The sequence below is a fragment of the Thermobia domestica genome, chromosome 13 (genome assembly GCF_964235325.1).
Source record: "Thermobia domestica chromosome 13, izTheDome1.hap1.1, whole genome shotgun sequence".
In the NCBI taxonomy this organism is placed as follows: domain Eukaryota; kingdom Metazoa; phylum Arthropoda; class Insecta; order Zygentoma; family Lepismatidae; genus Thermobia; species Thermobia domestica.
In genome coordinates this window covers 137,696,803-137,722,249 of record NC_137466.1, presented here as the reverse complement: position 1 = coordinate 137,722,249, position 25,447 = coordinate 137,696,803, and the positions used below count along the sequence as shown (strand labels likewise).

Below are 25,447 nucleotides of genomic sequence, written 5' to 3'. Positions count from 1 at the left end.
CAATGTATCAACTCAATAACAAACACTTCCTACTTCGAGTCATGAGGAAATTCTTGTAAATAACGAAAAAGAAATGACGCAATTCCGGGTTCGATCGCAGCCCCCACCAAGTGAACTTTGTGGTGGACAAACACCGTGTGCGTGGGTTTTCTCGGGGTTCTCCCGTTTCCTCCCACTTTCTTCATTCCACCATTTCATTTATTTCTCATAATCACCGTCTCCATCAGCCTAGCCGGCATAACTGTGTGACGTAAAACTCAAAGCTTTCATTTCATTTAATTTTTCTATGCATTCACTCTCTCTTAGACATACAAACCAAAGATAGTTGAGAAAAATATAAATATATATATTTTGACACTTAGATATAAACTAATTTGCTGAGCAAAACTATATAATTTCATTAAAATTCAACTCTTTGGCTTCATCAGACACTTGTTATAAATACATTAAACAGTCTTATAACATCAAAAAGCAAAACTAGCTTACCAATACACATTCTAGGCCCATCACCAAATGAGAGAAAGGTACGATCAGATCTCTGTCGTCCAGAATCATCACTGAATCTGTCAGGGTCAAACTTTTCTGGATCTGGGTAATACTTAGGATCATGCTGAATGGCGTAGATAGGAATTTGAATAGAGATTCCAGCTTCAATAGTAACGTCTGTACCTGGTATCGTATAAGGATTTTTACAAACACGATCTGTAAGTCCAAGTGGCGGATATTTTCTTAGTCCTTCTGCAGAAGTCATGAATAACAACATGGTTAGTTAGTACATGTAATTAAATTAGTGTATATTATGTGAAAAAATAATACAAATAATTTCTGTTTATCAGATGTCGAACTTCCGCGAGTAACTAATTAAATGTAAACAAACCACGCACACTTACTATAAAATATATGATTATTTTCTGTTCTAAGTAAATATATTATAAAAATGTGCTTTTTCTCAGCTTAATCTATGCAGGCGCTCTGGCTCTCTGGCAATCTACGCATATGTTTTCAGCAAATAATATAAGAATAAAATTAGTTATTAATATGATCTATGTAAATTACAACATAAATTAACACATTTATTAATAACTTAAATACAAAACCAAGTTTTATATAAATTAATACAATATTGCCAACTAAGTCACTGAAAGGTACAGGAACCTGTAAGACTTTGGTTAAGAACGACCTAAAAATTTCAATCCAATGGACATAATAGTTGAGAAAATGTTCTGTGATTGTGTTAAGTTTTCAGGAAACATTTTTTAGGAATACCTAAAAACTGAAAATGTCAGAAATAGACAAAAAAGTAAGGATATGGCTCCTCTGAGTACTCCATGCGTAGACTAGGAATAATAATGTTATGAACAAGGCAAACATTTTGACCTTTAGATGTTGTCTTAATACATAACTACGAAATATATCAATTAAGAATATTAGCAAAACAAACTAAAATAAATGAAGAGCTATAAACTATTACGATCTTTTAGTTCCATATCATATTTTGCATTTTTGTTCGCTCCCCTCCCCCTTTACTGATGTAAAAACATTAATGACGATGAGTCAAATATGGCGTCAATCCAAATCCGATCTCACTATAGTATAAAACAACGCGAGCAGAGCGTTTCGTGTTTTCATCTGCTGACCCAGAGAAATCGTGAAGAGAAGAATAATTCTGAAAATATTTGGAAGATTTTGTTTTCTCTCCATTTAATCCTTCTGTATACGAAGATTAATGAATATTTCTTACTACAAGTATCGTCTTGTGTTCTAAATATATATTAAATATAAAATAACTTTAGAAACAAGTAGAAACTTCCATCCTTACAATAAGCAATCAGAGTGCGCCATGTAACCTGTAGCTATCTTTGGCGCGAAGTGTAGCTTTTACGCTGAAGAAGATAGTGTGTGTAATGGCACGTTTGTGCTCGTGCTATAATCAAATGTCGTTATTCTAAAGATTAGTACCAACATCATCTAGTTGGTTGGCATTTCATGGAAGTCAGGTGGAGAGAGTGGGAGGAGGACAGAAACTAAATGACATGTGACAATAAGCTAAATTTTGTACTACTTTCAATGACGTGATCTTACACATCTTCCACTGCATGTGAGCAGGACATTGTTTTAACATAACTTATTTTAGCCATTCTGTAGACCTTTCTGCACATCTATCCAGGTAATTTTCTAATTTATATTTCGTCACCAGATGGACTAATCCTACCAACATTATGTTGGTTTACATAAGATATCACATGGATTCTTATGTGCTATCATGCAAGCTGTCCTCTTCAACACAAAGCGCTTACATATTACACTTTGCTCAGGATAGCTACAGATTACATGGGTCAGATTGGTTCATTCAAAGCTTGGAACTTCATAACTATGGCTTATATCAATCAAGACTAAACTTGCTTGTTTCGAAAAATATTTAACGTTTTTAATAGCAATAAATCTCTTTTGAACATAAATTACCTTCTCGCAAATTTATTCACCTGTCGGAATTGTCAATCAAGAGTAACGTTGTTTCTACTTGAGTGAAGTAGAGTTTATGAAAACATGATTATATTTACATAACATTTCATCCAAAGTTGGGGTAAACACAGTTAAGAGGCCATACCGAATAATAGTTTTCTACATTACAATTATACCGTAGTGCAATAATTATGAGTTTATAAACAACACAGCCATATATACGAGTAAAGTTATCAACACGACCAACTCTTCAGCCGAGGTAAATTAAGATATCGATTCTGTCAAGTTCTTGAAATAAATTTTCTCATTTTAAAAGCATTTGAAGAACTTGGTCGACTAGTTACGTTATCTCTACAGCCTACTTCTCTAGCTAAGGTAAATTATGATACCAATTATACTGTACCAAGTTCTTAAAATAAATTTTCTCATTCTGAAAGTATTTGGAGAACTTGGTTAACTAGTTACAATAGAACATAACTAACCGTGATTAGAGAACTTGGCTGTATTGATAACTAGCTAGCTAGTTGACCAACTTCTTCAAATGCTTTTAGAATGAGGAAATTTATTTTAAGAACTTGATAGAATCAACATCGCAACTTACCTCGGCTGAAGAATTTGTCTGAATAGATAACTATACTGCTTTGTATTGGTTCGAAATTTGGATTCTTTTTGACACGGATTTAAAATTGGGATTCTTCCTTACCTGAAACAACGTTGTTGAGGTATACCATATCATGCATCACACCTTGATATGTAATTTTACCCGCATGTTTTTCCAGCACGTCATCAATCTCTTGGTGTAAACGCTCTTGGATTTCTGGATTTAAGGCGAGTTCATAAAGAACAAAGCTAAGTAGTGTTGAAGTGGTTTCGAAACCAGCATTGAAAAATATTAGAGCTTGGGCAATCAGGTCGTCATCAGTCAATTCTTTAACATGCAAAAAACAGTAAAAGTAAATTATTATACTTGATATATATATATATATATATATATATATATATATATATATATATATATATATGCTTCACATAATGATCAACTACTTTATAGGTATAATTCAAAGGAAGATACTGTTGTTTTCTCATTAAAATGAATATAACGCATTGCTTTTTTATTTATTAGTTAAATTATATATATCTAAAATGAAACATTTTAAATTTTCATTAATACTGAGAAAAGGTGACTAAGGGTCACCAAAGGGCTTGGAGATGTGGATGTGATACCTATGCTCATTTTTCTAATATATGTGATCTTAATCTAACGTCACTATGTTGTTGGAAGTCAAGCATTACAATGACTTAGGTCATGCATTGATATTTAGATTTATGTACTATCATGCTTTACAATGTATCTCTAACCTACTCTTCCAGTTAATAAAATTTATTATCTTCCTTCTCGTACTTCTTTATCATATTGTAACTATCATTCGATGTGCAACTTGGGTTCGATTCCCAGTGAAAGCTCATGTAGATTGGATCCCACCTGAAAATCTAGATCCACGTCTTGCATAGAATCAGTCCTAATAAGAGAAGTAAAGCAAAAATTAACCAAAAAATGTAATTATTATTACTTTTTGTAATTATTACATACATTACTCCAGTTAGGCTGAGTCTGAAATTACAGAATAAGTAAAGTTTCGAACTCTTTCTGTGACACATTTGCTGCTATTTCGTTAAATATGCTTTATAACTAGGATTTAGATTTCTGGGCTTTCGGCATCTAAGGCCATTTAGCCAGTCACACTTTGAGGGATGACGTCCCTCGGCGAGCACACTGTCCGGGGAAAGGGAAGGAAGAAAGGATTGGGGAAGGAAGGAAGCGGCCTGGGACCTATAAGTTAGGTACCACCCCGGTATTTGCCTGGTGTGAATGAGGAAAACCCAGGAAAACCTCATTCAGGGTGGCGGCCTGAAATAGTGTTCTACACTTTTACGACCGAGTGACTCCACCGGGAATTAAATATGCTTGCGAAAAATCCATTGGTATGTTGAATTAAATAAAACGAAGTTAGAACACCTATTGTTTTAGTTGAAAAAATAGATCCTGGTAAACTTTAACAAGTCTAAACTAATATCTTCTTTACGAAAACACGTAACTATTGAAATTTACATTTTTTTTAAAAAAAAATTACTTTTCCTTACCTCTAGGGTTATCCGTTACGTCCTCAAGTTTATACTCATGTTCCACATCAGGTTGGCGGCCTGAAATAGTGTTCTACACTTTTACGACCGAGTGACTCCACCGGGAATTAAATATGCTTGCGAAAAATCCATTGGTATGTTGAATTAAATAAAACGAAGTTAGAACACCTATTGTTTTAGTTGAAAAAATAGATCCTGGTAAACTTTAACAAGTCTAAACTAATATCTTCTTTACGAAAACACGTAACTATTGAAATTTACATTTTTTAAAAAAAAATTACTTTTCCTTACCTCTAGGGTTATCCGTTACGTCCTCAAGTTTATACTCATGTTCCACATCAGGTTCATCATCTTCTACTTTACCCTTCTTTTTCAACTCCATTAACAACTGTAAAAAGTCATTTCGCACAATTTTGTTTTTCTCCCTATAGTCCATGTTGTTCTTAACAACACTCCTAAAAAAATCCTCTACAACTTTTGGTGTAAACGACAATTTAAAAATATTAATCAGCCATGGAAAGAGAACCATCAGTAAAAGACCTAATCTTCTAAATAGTTTTGGTGGATCCATCATTTCCTTCCCCATTCTCCGAAATTCTTCATCAGGATTCTTCACTGAATTAATTTGAATTCCAAAGGCACATGAAGCAATGACATCCGTTGTAAATCGTGCTAATAGATCCTTCACTTCAATCTCCTCTTCCTCAGATGCAGGATTTGATAAGAATTCCTGCAGCTGATAAGCACACTCGCAAACAAACTGAAACATCTTCTTCATTTTACCAGATGTAAAAGTTGGTGTTAGTTTAATTCTCATGTGTTTCCATCTCTGACCTTTTAAACGAATCAGACTTTTATTGTTAAGTGGATCACTCTCTTCAGTTCCAAATTCAATATGATCTATAAAATTATGAAAATCTTTTATCATTACAGTTCTAATCAGATCAGGATCTCTTATTAGTAAAGTAGGTTTTAGGAAAAAGTAAAATCCTCCAAATTTATGACCTTCAAGTTCGTTATAAATATCTGAAATTATGTTATTTATGTTTTTACGTTGTCCCAAAAGGGCCTTCAAATTGCCAAATAGAAGCGATGGTTCAACATAGGGTACATTTCTTTTCCTCCAATAACTATTTATGTTCAAAGCGTATAGGTAAACAATAGTTCCTACTGTCAGAAGTACTGTAATAATGAAAGCCAATAAGTAGGAAAACATTGTGTATAGGAGTTTGTGTTTGAAACTCTATAAAGATCTCTTGCTGGCCGTAATCAACTCTCTGAAACAGAAAGGTAAATAAGTCACAAATAAATTTTAAAAATCCAAATAATTTTACAAAATTCATCTTAATAGTCTATTCAGAAAGTAATATAAAATATCGAATATACGTATCAACGTTTTCTTTTTAAATCACTTTCTACCCTTGACACGTATAAACCGTGTCAATCGTTTTAATGAAATGGTATCATGATATTTCTTAAGTAATTTTATCCTCCTAGACAAGGTAATTATATTTTCTACAAGATAGTTTTCGTGGAATGAAAATTCGACCTCAAAACAGTGTGGTGTACAGAAAGAACATCAGTAGTAGTTATAATTGTTTTATTCTTTTGAGGATAATGAAAGAACACCACACTCACTGCAAAGTGAGGCAAAAATATTTCGCGTCTATGTTAAGGTATAGTGTACACTGAAAACCAAAACAAATTCTTTAAAGTGATAACCAAATTGACAGGATAAGTTGTTGCAACTGTTTAAACAATCAGCAATATGAATACTTTTCCATATTATTATTACCTGTATTTGACATTATAAAAAACATTAACCGCTATATGATACATTTCTGATAAGACAAATGTTTTCATTGTTTCTCATATTTTGTTTCGCTCTTATTCAATCTGATATTGCGATGGAAATAAAATATTTCATAAAATATTTAAAGATTCAAAGCAATGTAACTGTGCTGCATGCACAAACGTAAGTTTTGAAATATAATACTGCAAGTGGAAGTATGTTACTAAAAAGAGTCATTTCCGGCGGGATGCTTTGTGACGTCACAATGTGCTGCTAGCATTCTCTGTAGATCACCACCACACAGATAACAAGGAGGATGCAGCAAACTTACCGTTGATAGAAGATAGTGGTGAGACAAACAAGGTGTAGTCGACGGTTTCGCAGACACAGTATTCGTTGATGCACGACTAATCAAACAACTACCAACACTTGCTTTTTTCTATTACGGCTACCTCGTTTCTTTCACTTTCTTCATTAATCTGTTCCCTTTTTCTTAACTATGACCGTAAAAACCCGTTCCTAGATCTAATATTGCTCGCAAGACAAGAAATTTCTCGCCAATCGTTAGAAAATGGTAAAAGAAATACATTTTTAAATTTTGTGGCTAGATGGAGAAACAATCGAAGACGTTATGACGTTCCCCTACTTAGGAAGTCTAATATCTTCAGACGGAAGAAGTGAAAAAGACTAAGTTCCAGAATAGCATTCAATAGGCTAAATAAGCATTCAATAGGAAAAGAGGACTGCTAACATCAAGAAATGTGCCGTTGGACGTTCGTAAATGATTTATTAAGACCCTGGTATGGAGCGTGGCGCTCTATGGATCAGCTTTTGTTCCTTCGTCATCACACGACAAGTGGTGTCGTTGTTGTCAATGCCCTTTGTCCTCTGGAGCTATAGTAATCCGTAGTAAGACGCACATGGTTGATGTTTCTAAATAAAATCACATGTCAGTTGTTTGTAAACACAACCCATGCGAGATACTGCAATATGGTATCTAGTTTGAGGAATAATAAAACAATAATGAATAAGTACGCATTCATTTATTTATTAATATTTCTTTGTACAAATTTCACCCACGTTCCTCCTTTTATGTTTATCATGAAACTTTTTGGATCGAGTTCGTATGGAATTAATGTCTTCTTACAAGGATGCACCTCATACTTGGAAAGCATAGCCACAATTGCAACTTTAGTTTGCATCAATGCGAATCGTTGACCTGTAAATAGAAAGTGTGTAGTCATTATTTGATTTATTTAGTCTTTAACCTCCTCCGGTTGTACTTCATATAAAAAACGCGCCAATAAAATAACCGTATCGATTTATTTCAAGCGGAGGAACAGGCTCATCGGAAGAACAACAACAGCGTCACGAGTGTATATATCTGTCGAGTGAGTTTCAGCACGCCCTGGGTGGACTGTTAGCCCATCAGTAGAGTTTAACAGTGCTACATGCTGCAGTAACCCAGTATTATTTTAAGCATGGAGCAGGAGATTGCAACAAAGTTTTACGAAAAAATTAAGAAAATCAGCTACGGAAATCGGTGGTTTGCTACAAAGTGATCACAGACACATAGTACAGCCTTGAAACTAGTACATTTGAGTGACAAACACATTCATGAGGACATGATTTTTTTAAGGGCAATGAGTGTGTAGAATCCCTAAGCATGTGAAGAGGTGTCAAATATATCCTCCGTCAGTAACTTTCTTAACACTACAATCACCTGACTCTCTGGGAAATCAGTAATATCCTCGCCATCAATAAGGGGACCATTACGCATATCACCCGTGGAGATTTGGTAGAAAAAAGGTGCAAACATTTGTACAACACACTCTGAATGTTAAACAGAAGCCACAGTGAGTGTCAAGCAGCAAAGACTTTGTCATGACAGCGATTCCTGGATATATTTTCTCCAAACCACTGTCATCAGGAAATATGCACTGTGCTTCAAGTATGACCCTCTTGCCAAATGAAAGTCATCCAGGGAAGCTAGAGTCAAACAAGTTCGCGTGTAGAAGTCACGTATGATTTTTTTTCGATAGCATATTCATGCCAAGGGTTCATCAGAAGGCCGTACCATTAGTGGAAGCTTCTATCTAGAAGTCATGACGGGACTCTTCTAGTGGATGACACGATTCAGACCAATTAATCAGCTCTGGAAATTCGAGACACAATAATGTCCTCTCATACAACTACAACATTGTAAGCTGATTTTCCTTTTGGGCAAAAGTCAGGTCGCTGTTACCCACCATCCACTGTACGAGTCGCCAGATTTTTTCTCCAGCTGACTACTCGTATTCCGAAAGTTAAAACTCAATTTGAGGGACAACATTTTAACCTATCGTATACACAGAGCCTTAGGTTGAGTTCGTAAGTTTCTATACGCAACTAGTTCATTAGTTAATATAATAGCACTTTGTAAATATTATCTGGCTTACTTCTTATATGTTTAATGTTCTTGATTCACTCTAAGTTATAAGTTCAGAATGTATCGGGGGAGAGGGGAAGTTTAGCGAAAATCCTTAAGTAGAGCTGGATTTACTAATGTAAGTGTTTTGTTTCTCTTACAAGTTTTATCTATAAATTAAAGTGCTAGGTTTATATGTTTGTCCGCAATCTTTCGACAATGAAATTTCGAAAGCCACAAGTGCTAGAAAATTGCCGTTTTTACTGGTCGAGTCCAAATTTTATGTAGATTGTCCAGTTCTCATTCAAATTTTCAAAAGCCGTGTCGTTATTGTTCTATTCAACATTTTAGGGGACATTTTGAAACCATAAAATTAACATTGTTGCAGGCCAAAATCACTGTGCTAGACAACCAGTTGAAAATTTATGTATGACGGGTTGACGGACATTGCAGACGCTTTGCTTAAATCTGAATGGCAAAACCTATTGCATGCTGGCAACTTCAAAGGCCTCAAGAGACTCAATGAGGCGTGCTTGGACGGATATAGATTTATTTTAAAAAATATTTCCACTTGATATCGTGCTAGTTCTACAAATTTCTACAAACTTACTCAACATCTGTACATAGCAATTCACTTCCTTTGTGAGTCTCCTATCCTTGACTTGTGTGAGTAAACAGACATGCACAGTGAAAAGGAGATTCATGGTCATAACAGATCGATGCGCTGAATAGACAGCGCAGGTTCAGCTAGTGTTTCTATTTAAATCGTTAAACGATATTTTTCATTTAAGGAAATAAAAGAAATTATTTAAAATATTTAGTTACACTCGTCTACAAGTTAGTGCGAAAAAGAAGTTTTACTTAGAGGAATTGATTTCTCACATACTGGTAACAACATAATCCAACAATTTAGTTGGAATTTAGAGAGAAAATGCAACAGGGTTGTAATATTTTACCTTCTATTTAACCGATAACCCCAACCTTACGTTTAATAATAATTTACTTTCAGCAATTTTACCCTTCAATTGTCAACACCGTTTTGATCATATCACACTTTCTATTGATCGTGATATACTGATGTTACGAACAGAAGCTACTCTACTCTCCCTAAGGAAAATTCTCCCTTACTAAAAACTTACTAGGAGGTGAATGAAATTGTATCATTGTTAGAAGCTTGCAAATTAATTAGAGTAATTCATATATAGGGCTAATTAATACGTATTTTATATCCTGGTCTAATTAGTGGGTGAACTAATGATTAACGGTACTTCTAATGTTAAATAGTTTAGCACTTGTGAATATTCAAATATGTAAACTCCCCATGTCGAACCAAACATTCTAAAGCAAAAAGGTTTTTTTTTTTATTATTATTATTCACTTTTGCTACTCTCCCTCACTGTTATGATTTAACACCTTCATGTAAAGTACTCTTTAAAATACAACTAACAGGCAACAAACATCAATGTAATAGTTGGTTAAATTTAAGTTTAGCACTGAGTTTAGCATCGAGGCTATATAATACAGACTTATAGCTTAACATAGGATCCGTTAACCATGGGATCCGAACCACTTGAGCACCCACCGGAAATTGTAATCAACTTTTTTGTTTTGTTTTATGTGTCGCATTAATTTTTAAGAAATTCTCCCAGTTTCTAATTAAATATTTTCTACGTTATTATGTGAAGCCGTTATATGTGTTTTTATATGTAAATTCTGAATATCTTAAAATTTATGTAAATTCTGAATATCTTAAAATCTTGTTTCTCCCCCTAAGAATTGGAAAATCTTCCACTTTTCTCTCTGGAAAATCTAATAACCCTAACCTTAAGTGAGCCACTTCTTTAACTTAATTATTACTTAATTTAGTCAACATTTGTGAAGCTATGTAGATAAAGCGATGTGCTATTACCACTTCGTAATATATATATATATATATATATATATATATATATATATATATATATATATATATATATATATATATAATTATCAAAGGTAATAATACATGGTTCACAGTTCCTTTCTATACTCAGACCAGTATGCTTTACGAACGTTCTTTAAGCAAACTAGAAATCACAAATTTCACTTCCTACTGTATGATGAACTAAATACCTAACAACATTCTTTTCACCTTCAATAATATACAACTTTTACTGATATTTAATAAACTGTCTTAAAAGCGAAAGAAAATATCAACTTCACTCACCAATGCAAGTTCTAGGTCCATTTCCAAAAGGAAGGAATGTGCGACTAGATTTCGGTCGTAAAACATCCCCACTGAATCTTTCAGGGTCGAACTTCTCTGGGTCCGGATAATACTTAGGATCGTGGTGAATGGCGTGAATAGGAATGGCAACTGTAATTCCAGCATCTATAGTGACATTTGTGTCAGGAATTGTATATGAATGCGTAGAAACACGATCAGTCAGTCCAACCGGTGGATATTTCCTTAAAGTCTCTAAAAAAATAATTGACAATAAAGCAAATTAATAATTCGTAATAGATATATGTGATTTAAAAATGAATATATTAATATCAGAAACGATTTTTTTTTCTTTTAAGCTTTTAAAGTTGCTGTATTGTGAATGATTTTATGGCAGTAAAGGGACAAATTGTATGTGAAGAGCCCTTAAAGAGGATTTATTTGAGTAGAGCATTGCATTTAGCTTATTATTTTATTGTGTTATTGAGATGTATTTAAGAGTTGCCATTACATAATGTTTAATTAATTAATATATTGTTTATATTTTTTTATTGAGTATAGGGTTGAGTATTGACTTTTGAGAATTAGATAAAAAGATATATTATATATTTATATAAAGATAAAAGATATATTTTTATTATATTGTTTTTGTATTAATACTTGGGTTTTAATTTTACTTTTTGTGTTTTGTTAGGAAGTGATAATATATATGGGAAACACTGAGAAGTTTTTTATATAATTTTAGCTGAGAAAAACAGGATATGGTGCATTTAAAAATTAGTGTACTTACCAATTTCAGAACCATGGGAAATTTAGGTATGAATAGCCATTTAACAAAAAAAGAAACGATTGTTATAATTTTTCCTGGATTACTTTTATATACTTTATTTCACACTTTTTTACTGTGCACAGGGATAATTACCAACCTTGTATATGTTTAATGATATTCCCTTATAATAATATTCCGATATTACACACTAAACTTGTGAAAAATATAGCACTAGTTTACCGTAAATCGTTTTTGTTTATTGTTTTTAATTTGCAGAAGCGGCGATTTAATATTTCAGAACACATATTTTTTTTCTTTTTACACGAATTATCTTACTTTACGTGTTAACTATTTTTTGGCTTAAGCACCTTTATTTTTTGAAAACTTTTCTTTTTTAGATTTTACCCTACTTTTTTAAAGTTCAAAACGCGGAAAAGTGCTCCGCCTCTGTTGTTCATTTCAACCGTTTTTTTTTAAATTTGTTCAGAGTCGCTCCACAGGCAGATTTTACCCTTGCTTTTAATAGTCACTGTCCTTAAGGCCCTGTTAACAAATTTGGTTTTTGATGTGGTATATTTTTTAAAAAAATAAAGCAAATACTTTCAAGTTTGTATGAATATATAACATACTTTAATTTATATTTCTATTTTCTTTTTTTAGACCATAATAATATTAAACATTCTTGTAAGTTTTACTATACTAGGAATGCAATGGATGTACCCGATTGCAATGAAATGAGCTGAGCGAGCTTAAACTACGTAATCATTCCTAGCCATTATGCAATAATAAATGCCATTTTTAATTGTTGACAAAAAAAATCGCGTGAAAACTTTTCCCCCATGTTAGGTCTATGCAAGCGTTTTTCGGTGATTATTCCTCGATGGTACATCGGATTTTTGATTTCGACCTATGTTGTCACTCAGCACGACATAGTCTATCAGCGTGCTAAGTTTGGTTGAGATCGGCCAAACGGTCTAGGAGGAAGCGTTTTTCGGTGATTATTCCTCGATGGTACATCGGATTTTTTATTTCGACCTATGTTGTCACTCAGCACGACATACTCTATCAGCGTGCTAAGTTTGGTTGAGTTCGGCCAAACGGTCTAGGAGGAGTTCGCGGACAACCAAACGGCTAACCCGAGTATAAGAGCTTCGCTTCGCTCAGCTCAATAAATTAAAACAATATTAAAAATAACAATTACAGAAAAAAACTGCTGGTTCGTTTAACTCCCTTTTGCCTCTCCTCCTACATGGATTAACAAAACTTTGCTCTCTGCGCGTATGTGTGTGTGTGTGTGTGTGTGTGTGTGTGTGTGTGTGTGTGTGTGTGTGTGTGTGTGTATTTGCTCTGTTAACAGTCTGTTAAAACAACCAAAAAAGTTTTTAAATAAAAAGTAAACACCTATCACATAGCATAAAAATAAAAAAAATAAAAAATATACTAGCTATAAGGTATGATGTTCCTATAAGGTAATTTACCTAACATCAATATTTATTATATAATAATATTAAAATTTTTAAGGTGCAGTAAAAACAATTTTTGTCTGCACCAAAATGTTCTCCCCTTTTTACCAAATTCGCATAAAAGGCTTTATATAAAAATTTTTAAAAAAATAGCAAAATTAACCGCTTTTGTTATAGGGAGTCGCATTTAAGTTTTAATTTTAATTTTATTTGAAATAATTTCCAAAAATAATATTTTATATTTAATTCATAAAAAATTAACATATTACCTTAAACTTGTTTTGTAATTACATAATAAACAAACATACAAATTTAAATACAGATATGCAAATAAAATAATTTTCATATTAAAATATTAAAAAAACTACTGAGTGCAAACTGCAGTTCACAGTATGCGAATCAATCTACCCAGTAAACTTCCAAAATTTTAATAATTGTTTAAAAATTTTGGAAGTCCAATGGGGTACATTTTTTACACCACACTTTCAAATTTACTTCTGTTTCCTGTAGTTTTTCTGCAGCTTCGGCTGTTCTTTTTCTAGTTGAATACTTTTGGCCCTTCTACATTTTCTACACGAAAACTGCAATAAACGTAGTTAATTACTGGAATAATTGGATATTTGTACTTCTGAGGTCCAAAATGTACCCCTATGAGTTTCCATGTAAAATTATTATTTTTATAACAGATGGCTCTGCTCTTTGTGATATTAAGATGTTATTCACCAGTATCGCAAACATTTGAGAACTTTACAAAATTTAATGTAAATGGATATTTGCGTCAGTCTTTTGCATTTTTGTTTCTTGGTGTTTGCTTTTGTAGATCCATGTATTTATTTATTCAACAAAATATCTTGTCGTCATAATAATCTTAATTCTGCTTTTGCTTTTTAAAATAGTGCACCATATTATTTGAATTTATCAATATTATCAATAAAAGCTGTACACACAATCAAAATAATAATCTTAACGCTTTCCCCCAATATTAAGGTTAAAAAAAAGTTGGGATCAAAATATATCCCACTGGGCTTTCGCGAAACAAAAGGAACTTATATCTGCTCCGAAGAGGAGAAAAATCTATCTCTAAGCCACTAAGCTCAGCATAACCTTCAAGTTTATTTGGTTTGTGACGAAGGATCAATATTCATTCTTGCAGCAGATAGGAACGTAAATTTCTTTGGGCGTCCACGATGAATAAGGTCAATTGTTGGAAATAAATGACACAGGGTTTCTCGAACCATATTAATCATTTTCAATCATCGGCAATTCATTATATATTATTCAATTCAATGTTCTCGGCACCTGCATTGTTGAGCTAAAATGTTGCTGGGAGTAATTAGTGGTTTAGAAATTGCAAACACTAAAGCAATTGTTCATGTTATTCAACTGTGTTTGTTGTCACAGCAGGATGTTCACATGCTGATTGAATCCCGAGTTCGCTTTTGCCTTATTCGTTCTACAGCTCTTGGTGAGAATCCTCTGCAGTGTTCGGCGATCCATGTTAAATGGGGTTTCGTTTGCACTACTACTCTTGGAAGATACTGTTTTGGACTATCTTCCTTGCGCAACATCTAACACTTTCGCCGCTAGAGACACTTGTCCCAACTAACCGTACATCTACAATTTTGGCCCTTTTGAAATTCAGATAGGTCTCCCACTGCTTGTGCATTTCGATAATCATTTGGATATCGAAGTAATGTTTATACTGTAGATAAAAAATACAATTTATTTCTTCTGGATCATTCAGCAATGGTCCAATTAATGTCCATGGTAACTCTTTTATTGTAGGGAATTTGCCAAGATGATATGTTTGTTTAAAGAAAGCTTTGATACAACTTTTCTTACGTGGGAACTTCTCATATGATGCAAGGAAATATGGTAACCTTTACTTTTTATGTATCTTGTCCTTTTTATTATTATTATTATGGATAACTTGAAGTTTTCTGCAGGAGGAAATTTCAATTTTGGCTAGTTGAGAAATGAAATCGGGAACTATTTTCCTTCCTAATTGAATATCTAATACTGAAAATAGTACTTTGTTTTTCATGAATGCTTGAAATTTTGTTGTATTCTTCAACTTATTAGCCAGGTTTCGATAGGCCTATGCGATAAATAAAATACACATTATGCTGCTGCATGCAGCCTTGCCTACGAGAGGAAACAAAAAATAATGTTTTTCGTCTCTTAAAGTTTTATAGAACTATCGTTTTTTCTCGAATCTCGAAAAATATTTTCTCATCTCGTCACGACTCTCGGAAAGCTTTTCTCTTTCGTTTTGCTAATTTATGTACAAAATGTATGCTCATATTTCTTTCTTAATATTGTCTAGAAGTTATCAGAATCATTCCACACCACAAGAGGTCCACCAATGTTGTGATACAACAAATTTAAACCATACTTATTATTGCAGCATATTGTGTAAAGACTTGTGCTCTTTCAATGTTGATAAATGCTCTTCATTGCAGTCATATAAAAGCTTTATCCATTTATAGTACTTATGCTATGAATCATGTAACACTAAAATTATGTTTAAGACCTAAGATTTGGGTAAATTGGTGTTATCCAGGAGACTCGTGAAATCTCTAGCCTCGTCCCGAATTTAAAGGGTTACTTTTCGTCTTGTTAACTACTTCTCGTCTCATAATTTTAGGAACTACCATAAAATTATAAGTCTAATTATTATCAGTTTGAAAATGAGACTTAAATAGTTAGATGTAATGTCTTAATTTAAAAGTGAACTAATCGAAGTAATACAAATATTATTAGCTAGTAATAAAAATACTATATATATATGACAATCTTGTTAGTTTATTTCTGCAGTTGTGTAAAGATGAGTACTATTTCATAGGGTAAATATAGGAAGAAACGTTTAAAAAGACAAAAATACTCAAAGCGGAAAAGGAGAAAAATTGTGTGTTAGGAACATAAGAAGAAAGCAAATGAAAAAATAAATTTGAGGACCAAACAGAAATTGAGAAGAAAAATATATTCAAGATAGGTTGGTTGCTGGTCGGGTCGTTGAACAGAAAATTTGAAAATTGATAGGTTACATTACACGATAGAGAACAAGTTCAAACAACCATGAAATCACTTGTAGGTGTCCTATGTACCTAACGTGACTCGCGTTGCGCCTAAAAGTGCAGGTTCAGTTCAAAGAAATAACAGATGATCATTTTTTTTTAAATTATTGCATTAAATTTACCTGTTAGTGTTATCAAAATTTTAATTTAATGTCATGAAAGTAATTACATATTAGTATTAGATTTAACGGGAATAATTTCGTCCAAAGATGAGACATATACGATACCAATCGATAGATCTTGGCAGGGACGTACGCAACCAGTGGGTCCTAGGAATTCGTACCCTTCCCGAAATCCTGACTTTTCTGTAAATTTAGACTACTTTTAGGGGTAATTTTACACATTTTAATATAATTTATCCTCATATTAGATTTGGATCTCCTGAAATAAATTCCTGCCTACGTCCCTGGATCTTGCTATATGATTCATGTTCAGTTTCCATTACGCTGAACAAAACAACGTACACGAGAGTAGAAACTCATGCATAGTTTTCCAGAAAATGAAGAAAAATGAGTTTCTTTGTGAAAAAAATTAATACTGTGCAAGAGCCATGCTATTTATTGAGGTGAAACTTAACACTGAGATATACCCTCATTAAACTCTTCATCAAGGCACTAGCGTAATAACAATATATTTTGTAGTTAATGAGATATAGTCTAAAGCTATTAGTAACTCATAAATTTTAATTTCTGATTTACTATAAAATACTGTCCAAAGATAAGACATATGCGTATAGCAATTGATACAAGATCACACCGAACTGAATAAAATAATATGGTTTGAGGTCATATGCGTAATTTGAGAGAAAAATCGACAAAGCAAACTTTTGAGGCGCCTAAAAAATATGTCGTTCCTTCCCCGATTGACAATTTTATTTTACTCAAAAAATGTATTTATTTATATACGGTACTGTACAAATTGCAAAAACTACTTATTGTTAATTTCCAGATAGTGTCTCTTATTATTTGTCCTTTTTCAACGGTAACGCACATACTTCTAACACTGACGTTCAGATTATTTTTAGTATTGTACTGAAATTTTTCTACCTTTCATACGTTTAAATTTAACAAATAACTCATTATGAAGTTAAATCGCAGAACATTGTTAAAATATCAGATGACTGAAATAACAAATCATCAGAAAAGTACAAAGCTATGTAGTACAATTGAAGGCAATACATTGCAAAACCCATCCAACTAGCTGTCCGCCTTCGTTCTCTCTTAATTGAAACTAATAAGGTTACTTCCTTAAGTACCTTTCTTCCCGGCTCAGTTGCTAAATCTGTGAAACATGTATTATTTCCTGTTAGTAAGAACTGACATTAATTAGATGTAAATAATTGCAATAATCTGTTTGAAAAAATGTATGTATCATCTGTACTTCGCGCTACTTTCCAGTATCTTCATTGTTCTTATAAAATTTTTAGAATTTGATGCAAAGATACAAGATGATACACGGAAATATGACTATTTTCCAAATGAATCGTATTTTTCTAAAGCAACACATGTCAGAGAAAGCAAGTTTTGAAAAAAACTAGAAAAACCTATACTAGACACTATAGTTTATCCAAAAACGTCTATTTACTTATAATATACCAAGCATAGGCAACAGCTTGACAGGTTTAGATATCTCACAAAATGTGAATCTACACGTAGCAAACACAATAGCGTTATTAACTTTATGTCTGACAAAACTTAATATCTGTCGTTTTACCAAAATAAATAAATAAATAAATAAAAATAAAAATAAAAATGAAAAAACTAAAAACGATTCCATAATTTGAGTTTCCTTTAACAACCATCGTAATGTTCGGCCTTGCTGTAGATAGACTTAAAAATTAATATTCATACTCTTTTCCTAATATTACATCCTGAGAAGATGCACTTGTCGATCTGAATTTAATATAGACTGTCTTCGACATCACTTTAGTTCGCTTGTCTTATACATAACTAGCAGAAATGTTTATTTTTAGTACAAATTGAACATAATGTGGGTTGTCTACTTGAGGGGCATCTGAGATACCCTATACTTGTTGAACCTCCAGAACGTGTGACCACCGAATCCCTCCACTCGAGTTGAAAATGCCTTCATATGTGATTAGATCTGGTAAAAATGTATGTGTGTACAAACATTGGTAGCTTCAAATGACTTTCTATACGAAAATCTGTGAAACACACGCACACACGTTTTTAATGTATTAGTACGGATTATTAACGTAACTTTTCAGCACTAACGCTATATAAAGCAGGATTTATTGTTTAAACTGATATCCGAACCATTATTCAAGTTTGAAATCAAGCGACTGCCAAGTTGCCCAAGTTCATACACATAAACTCATGCACAAGGTTAGTCAACTCGATTTGAAGGAATATGATATACTCAGATGTGCAGATGTGTTACACTTCAGGAATCCGGTAGATACTATGAAACATCAATAAAGACGCGTCATTTTGAAAACATTGTTATTATTCCTACTTACCTGAAACTACTTTGTCGAGATAAACCATATCTTGCATTACACCTTCAAATGTTATATTTCCGTCATGCTTCTCCACAACATTATCAATTTCTTGCTGTAAACGCTCCTGAATCTCTAGATTTAAAGCAAGCTCATAGAGAAGAAAACAAAGTAATACTGAAGAAGTGTCGAAGCCAGCATTGAAGAAAATTATAGCTTGAGCAATTAGGTCATCTTCACTAAATTCTATACAAGAAAAAATATAAAGTAAATATGAATTAAAATACTACTCCGTATATTGTGCTAGTTACATTTACAATTTATCATGTATAAAATTCTATAATACACAATGACTTTTCTACTTAATATTATTTTTTTAAAAAAAAGATATCTTTTATTTACATATAATTACCATAAAATAATCAACATATTAACATGAGAGAATTACAAAAACAAAACTATTGTAACATGCGATGAAAAGTATAAACACTTATCTAAACATGAGCATTATATATACACACCACAAACTTCCAAAATGTAGTTATGAAGAATATTTACTCAGGGATATAATTAATCAATATGACAACAAAATTTTACTCTGAAAGCAGAAACAACGTATACATTATAATTATTTTCATCATTACCATGGAACAGAAAAGTAAGAATAGCAATAATAAACAAGTAAAATTTACTATATTAGATATATTATCTACGCCATGAAAAATAGACTCAAGGGTAAATATATCTATAGTTTGAATGCGGAAGTAACGTGTTAATAAGTGGTGTGCTAGAATGTTTTACTCATACCCCTATTTCATTGATAAATTTGCCACAAAATCAGTGAATTGAGGCGCGGGAGATTCAGGTTCGATTCCCATGGAGCTCATATGGTTTGGATCTCACATTAAGTTGTAGCTCCACGTGTCATACAGCCTCGCTGCTGCAACGAACGTTAAATTATAATCCAACCAAAATAAGTGAATTCTCATTGGAAGAAAGTATGAACTGAGTAAGAACAAATAGCAGCAAATCCTAACTGATGGGATGGAAAATACTCTGTAGAAACTAAACTAAAAATTATACATATATACTAGAACACGCCGTGTAGTACACACTTAACCAACCTTATTATAATCTTACCTATTTTTTTGCCCATGTCATCCTCAAGTTTGCACTCATGTTCTGTAACTGGTTCATCATCTTCAACTTTTCCCTTCTTCTTCAACTCCATTAGTAATTGTATGAAATCATTTCTAACAATATTATTCTTTTCTCGATAGTCCATGTTACTTTTCACAGTATTCCTGAAAAAGTTCTCTACAACAATTGGTGTGAATCTCAAATTAAATTTTTCAGCAAGCCATGGGAAAGCAAACATTAGTAAAATTTCAATTGATCTCTTCCAGGTTAATGATGACGGGTCCATCATTTCCTTGCCCATTCTTCTAAATTCTTCATCGGGATTCTTCACTGAATTGATTTGGATTCCAAAAGCACAAGAAGCAATAACATCCGTTGTGAAGCGTGCAAATAAATCCCTAAGTTCGATGTCTTCCTCAGTGGAGGCAGGATTAGATAAGAAGTCTTGTAACTGCTGAGCACACTCACAAACAAACTGGAACATCTTCTTCATCTTTCCAGATGTAAAAGTTGGTGTTAATTTAATTCTCATGTGTTTCCATTTCTGACCAGTTAAACGAAATAATGTCTTACTATTAAGAGGATCAGTTGCTTCGCTTCCAAATTGCATATGATCTATAAAATTATGAAAGTCTTTTGTCATGATTGTTCTAATGAGATCAGGATCTCTTATCAATAAAGTGGGTTTCTGGAAAAAGTATAGTCCTCCAAATTTATGACCTTCAAGTTCATTGTAAACATTCGACATTACCGTTACTAAACTTGCACGTTGTAAAACAGAATTCTTAATATTACCAAAGAAGAGAGATGGTTGAACGTATGGGACATTTATCTTCTTCCAATAGTTGTATTGATGTAAAGCGTATAAGTAAAAAATAATTCCTGCAGTCGCAAGGACCGTACTGGTGTAAACTAGTAAATAGTATAACATTATTATGTGCGGGACTGTAAAGCAGCATAAATAAATGTTGTAAGTGCAAACACTTCTTGATATCTGATCTTCAACTCTCTGTAAAAAGAAGGAAAAAATATCTTTAAAATTCAAATAAAATTTAAAAAACTTAATACTCGTACAAAAAAGTTACAAGATCGTACTAAGGAAAAGTAGTAGATGTGGAATATATCTATTATTTTGAGAAATTGGGTATTTTTTAAAAGAATATTGAAATCATCAACAAATTGTATATTATTATTATTAATGCAATACTCAAAATCTTTACTTGGCAGAAATATATAATCTTAACCTCTACAGATATAATATCCTAACTGTTCTCACTTCAATACTTTTTTTCTTTTTAAAAGTATGTACTTACTAGCTAAACAAATTATATTTAAAAAATATATTACTTGGCTTTATAATACTTACATAATCTTTAGAATGTATATCCAGAACATCTATATTTTCAGCTTAAATTGAGATAACGTTGTCTTGATTTTCTATTCAAAAATGTCTGTCTCGTGTAAATATCATTCCTCCAGGCATTTCTTCAAATCATATTAATAAATTAATTTTGATGCGTAATTACTTATAATATAAATAATAGAATTCTTGATTTCGTTATTTCTCAACAAAATAATAATTATTTTCTTAGAAGAAACTGGAAAATAGATTGTGTCGGTGGTGGTTAGAATAAATATATGACATATATAAATATCTCCTGGTAGACCGAAGTATATGTGGGCAGTATCTGGGAAGGAATTGCCACTTCATGTAACTTTCTAAATATCAGGAAGTTACGTGATACAAAATTAAGTATGTTCCCAAATTGAATCATCTCTCAAAATTCTTTTGTGAGGTCACAGAATCGATTGAATGACCAGATACACAACGAAGTACTGAAAATAATAACATTCTGAAAGAATCGAGCAAGGATGGATTGAATTTGACTTTCTTTACAAAAATAGAATAAATACTGGGACTGTTTCCTACTCGGACAATATTGCATAACATAGCCAGACACCCGGAATTTATACAAAATATCCTATAAATCTTACGAAGTTGAAGAAAACTGTTTGATTGGAACAGCTAACATTGACCTTACAAGCCACTTAGATGTCCGTTAGTGAGTTTAAAAGGGAACCAAGGAGGCTTGACCATCTTAATTATTTACAGATGATGAAAATTAGATAGTACGTATTTTGTAACATTTTGATCCTCGAAACATAAAACTGATAAATCCAGATTTCAAAATCAGCTTAATTCAATAGCCTTGGAAAAATTCAGCCTGAAATATTTTCTTAAATTGAGAGAAGAACTCATCCCTTACTGTTCGGTTTCAAATCCAACAATGAGTCTATTTTTTAAACCTCAAGGAAAGCACACACTCATTTCATAAAAGTTGGGTAGATTTTACGGAATTAATGGCTAAACTTATTTTATGAGATGAATTCACACTCTTCCCCTGACTGACTTCAACCTCAAACAATACGGGTAACTCTTCGGAAATGTACGATATGTTTATTGAAAATGGAAGCATTTTACAAAATTTGTCATGGAATATATTTGTAAAGATGAGGTTGGAAGTAATTCACTAATTATATGTTGACAGATTTCAATCTTTTAATGTACGAAATTTATCATAGTATTTCGTTTGGTACCAAATTATGCATAGGCGAGAAACTTCCTAGCTAAGTTTAGTTTACTTCCTTTTACACATTATTCTTGAACAATTTCAACCTTAATCAAAATGTCTACTATTTGTTTAGTCACGAGGAATGCACTTGTCAAATTTCTTAAAAATCAATCAAATGTTACGAATTATCATGGAACTGATACACGTGTAAAATCCGCAGAAATCCATTGATAAAACATCGATAATATTCGCTTAGCGAATCCGTGCAGATTCAAAGGAAACATATCCTATAAATATTAGGCTTATTCAAAATTGAAGGTAAATGCATATACTTATTATCGACCAATTTCAACCCATCATATTTTCCAACTTAAAATCTCAATGAAATTACGATAGATACAACAAAATCTGAGTAAGCCTGATTGTGATAGGAAAAAAGATGAAATGAAATCTAAGTTTTACGTCCTACGCTTATGGGCCGGTTAGGCTAAAGGAGACGGTGATGATGAGAGATGAGTGAAATGGTGGAATGAAGAAAGTGGGAGGAAACGGGAGAACCCCAAGAAAACCCACGAGCACGGTGTTTGTTCACCACAACGTCCACACGGCGCGAGCTGGGATCGAACCAGGAACCCCAAGCACCGGAGGGGAACGCTCTACCACTAAGCCACCGTGCCTCCTAATTGTAATAGGAATGTAAAGGTAGGATAGAATTTATCCTCTATATCTGACTGATTTTAACCTCCAAACAACAGACTTACTTCGTAAGCTTTAAAAAAGACACTCCAAGTTTCATTAAAATAAATTTTACAAAATTATCGTGCAGTAGACAGACAGAACCAAACATAGAAGAGTGGAATGATAGAAATTAACTTCCGATCACTTCAACAAATAATTAGTTGTATACTATAAAGCAGGAAATGACAAATTATTTTATTAAAAATGTAGTCATTCACTGTACTACTGGTAAATGTACCATGGTGTGAATGTAAAGTCCATAAGTATGCTAACGATATTCAATCAGTATGGTGAACGGTAATATGTCAAAACTATTCCAAGTAACTCTCATATAAATAGATGTTTTCAGAAGATTTCTTTCCAGGGGAGAGTTCCAATATTCAGAAATTAAGGTAGTACTGCTAAACACTGATACACCATTTTGAGCACGATCGGAATTAACGTAAATCAAAGAGTAAATTACCCCTGGGCCAGCTGTTGAAATGATCACTGTTCGTACGAGTAATGTCATTAAATTAATTACAAATTCGCATTTTAAAGCGGGAGATGGTGGCGAAATTAATGTAGGTCTATATCCGGATACCATTAAACTTAGCAAGGAAGAATGACTGGATGTTTCGGGACTTGAAGTCGAAAACTAACGTTGCTCCGCGATTAATTTATTATTTCTTAACGCACGTCAAACACACACCCAAATAGAACGATTTACTGGAGCATCAATGTAACTAAATAAGCTGGAACATTTTTTATCTGAAGTATTAGATTCAGAAACTTTGTCTTACGAAATTGCTTGCGAACCATCTAGCCAATTGCTTGGCTCTTTTGAATTGCAATAAAATTAAATCTTTAATTTTATGCTTTCAATTCTGCCTTTTAGACAAAGGAAGATGGATGCTTAATTAAAGTGAATTATTGTGAAATAAATGGTGGAATGTGAATGTTGAAGGAAATGGTAAGCCACGAGAAAACTCAGAGATATGATGTTATCCACCAAACAGCTCAAACGGACTGGGGAGCCGCGGTGGCTTAGTGGTTAGAGTGTTCAACTCTGGTGCAGGGGCTCTCGGATTCAAACCCTGCTTCCGCCAAGTGAAATTTGTGGCGCCGTATGCGTGAGTTTCCTAGGAGTTCTCCCGTTTCTACCCACTTTCTTCATTCCACTAGTTCATTCATTTCTCATCATCACCGTCTCCTTTAGCCTAGCCGGCCTAACCGTGGGACGTAAAACTCAAAGGTTTTCAAACGGACTGGGACCGGACTAACGTATCTCGCAAGAATGGTGGGCGCTTTACTACTGAATCAGTGTGCCTTGATATATACTGTATATATTGCCTTCAGTTTAAGGCTAAATCCAAATTACATAATACGTTTAAATTTAAATGCTCTCCCACCGGGAGTTGAATAGGGACCCCATGCACCAAACTCATGTACGTTAACCTAGTGGGGAGAGTGGTGTTTGCACTCAATCTACATTTAGCATTATTGTTATTTGAGATTTGAAATTAGAACTTAACGTGAAGGAGATTCTAACCAATACACTCACATCGGGAACTAATCTCCTTCGTGTCTATGCGGTTAGCATACACACGTTCGGCGCGGTAAGTCCGAGTTCGATGTCCGATCAGAGCTCATGTAACATGTATCCCACGTAGGTCCGCATCTCATATAGCCTAGGTGTTGAATGGTTCTGGAAACGAGCTATGGTTTATCGATCCCATTTTATATTGAGGGAGCTCTATTGCAAATCCTCGGAGATTTAGAAGTTTCTGCTAAGTGTTATATATGTTAAAAACAACAAACATCTACTCAAGAGATCAGATTAGTAATGGCCCTCGTTGAGTCAAACGGGGTAGAATACATGTATACAGTATATATGAAGTACAGTAAATCCTTATACTATATCATTGCCTTATCAATTTTTACCATAAAAAACTTTAAAGTGCGTAAATACTTACAATTTATAACCTCTTGCAGCGATGAAGAAATTCGGTTTCTAAATCTTTAAATTCCAGTAGTAAAATAGAACTAAATTTGGATTACACTTTTACAGAAAATAAGCAAATAGCGCACCCATGATATTAACTTAACACCAAAGATAATAATTTTTCATAATAACTTAATTAAATAAATAATCTTATCAGGTTAAGACTGTCTTTTAAGAGTTCCATTTAAAGAAGACAACACACAATTTCACTAGAACTTTGCATTGATCCCTCACAATA

The 25,447-nt window shown here is 33.1% G+C and overlaps 1 protein-coding gene across 2 annotated transcripts in view; it reads right to left on the bottom strand.

Moving 5' to 3' along the window:
* The window catches only part of LOC145668559 (cytochrome P450 6k1-like), a 26,274-nt gene extending 827 nt beyond the window's left edge, over positions 1-25,447 (bottom strand). Inside the window, exons 1-5 of one of the 2 annotated variants that reach the window (XM_081736546.1) lie at positions 25,181-25,447; positions 19,915-20,923; positions 18,796-19,020; positions 11,011-11,262; positions 7,426-7,616 (exon numbers count right to left, since the gene is read on the bottom strand). In XM_081736546.1, coding sequence (XP_081592672.1) covers positions 7,441-7,616; positions 11,011-11,262; positions 18,796-19,020; positions 19,915-20,845 — 1,584 coding nt within the window. In that variant the 5' untranslated portion in view covers positions 20,846-20,923; positions 25,181-25,447 and the 3' untranslated portion in view covers positions 7,426-7,440. Of the gene's footprint in view, positions 1-486; positions 739-3,166; positions 3,392-4,896; positions 5,883-7,425; positions 7,617-11,010; positions 11,263-18,795; positions 19,021-19,914; positions 20,924-25,180 lie in introns of those variants that run through there. The other variant, XM_081736547.1, reaches the window with a different exon arrangement.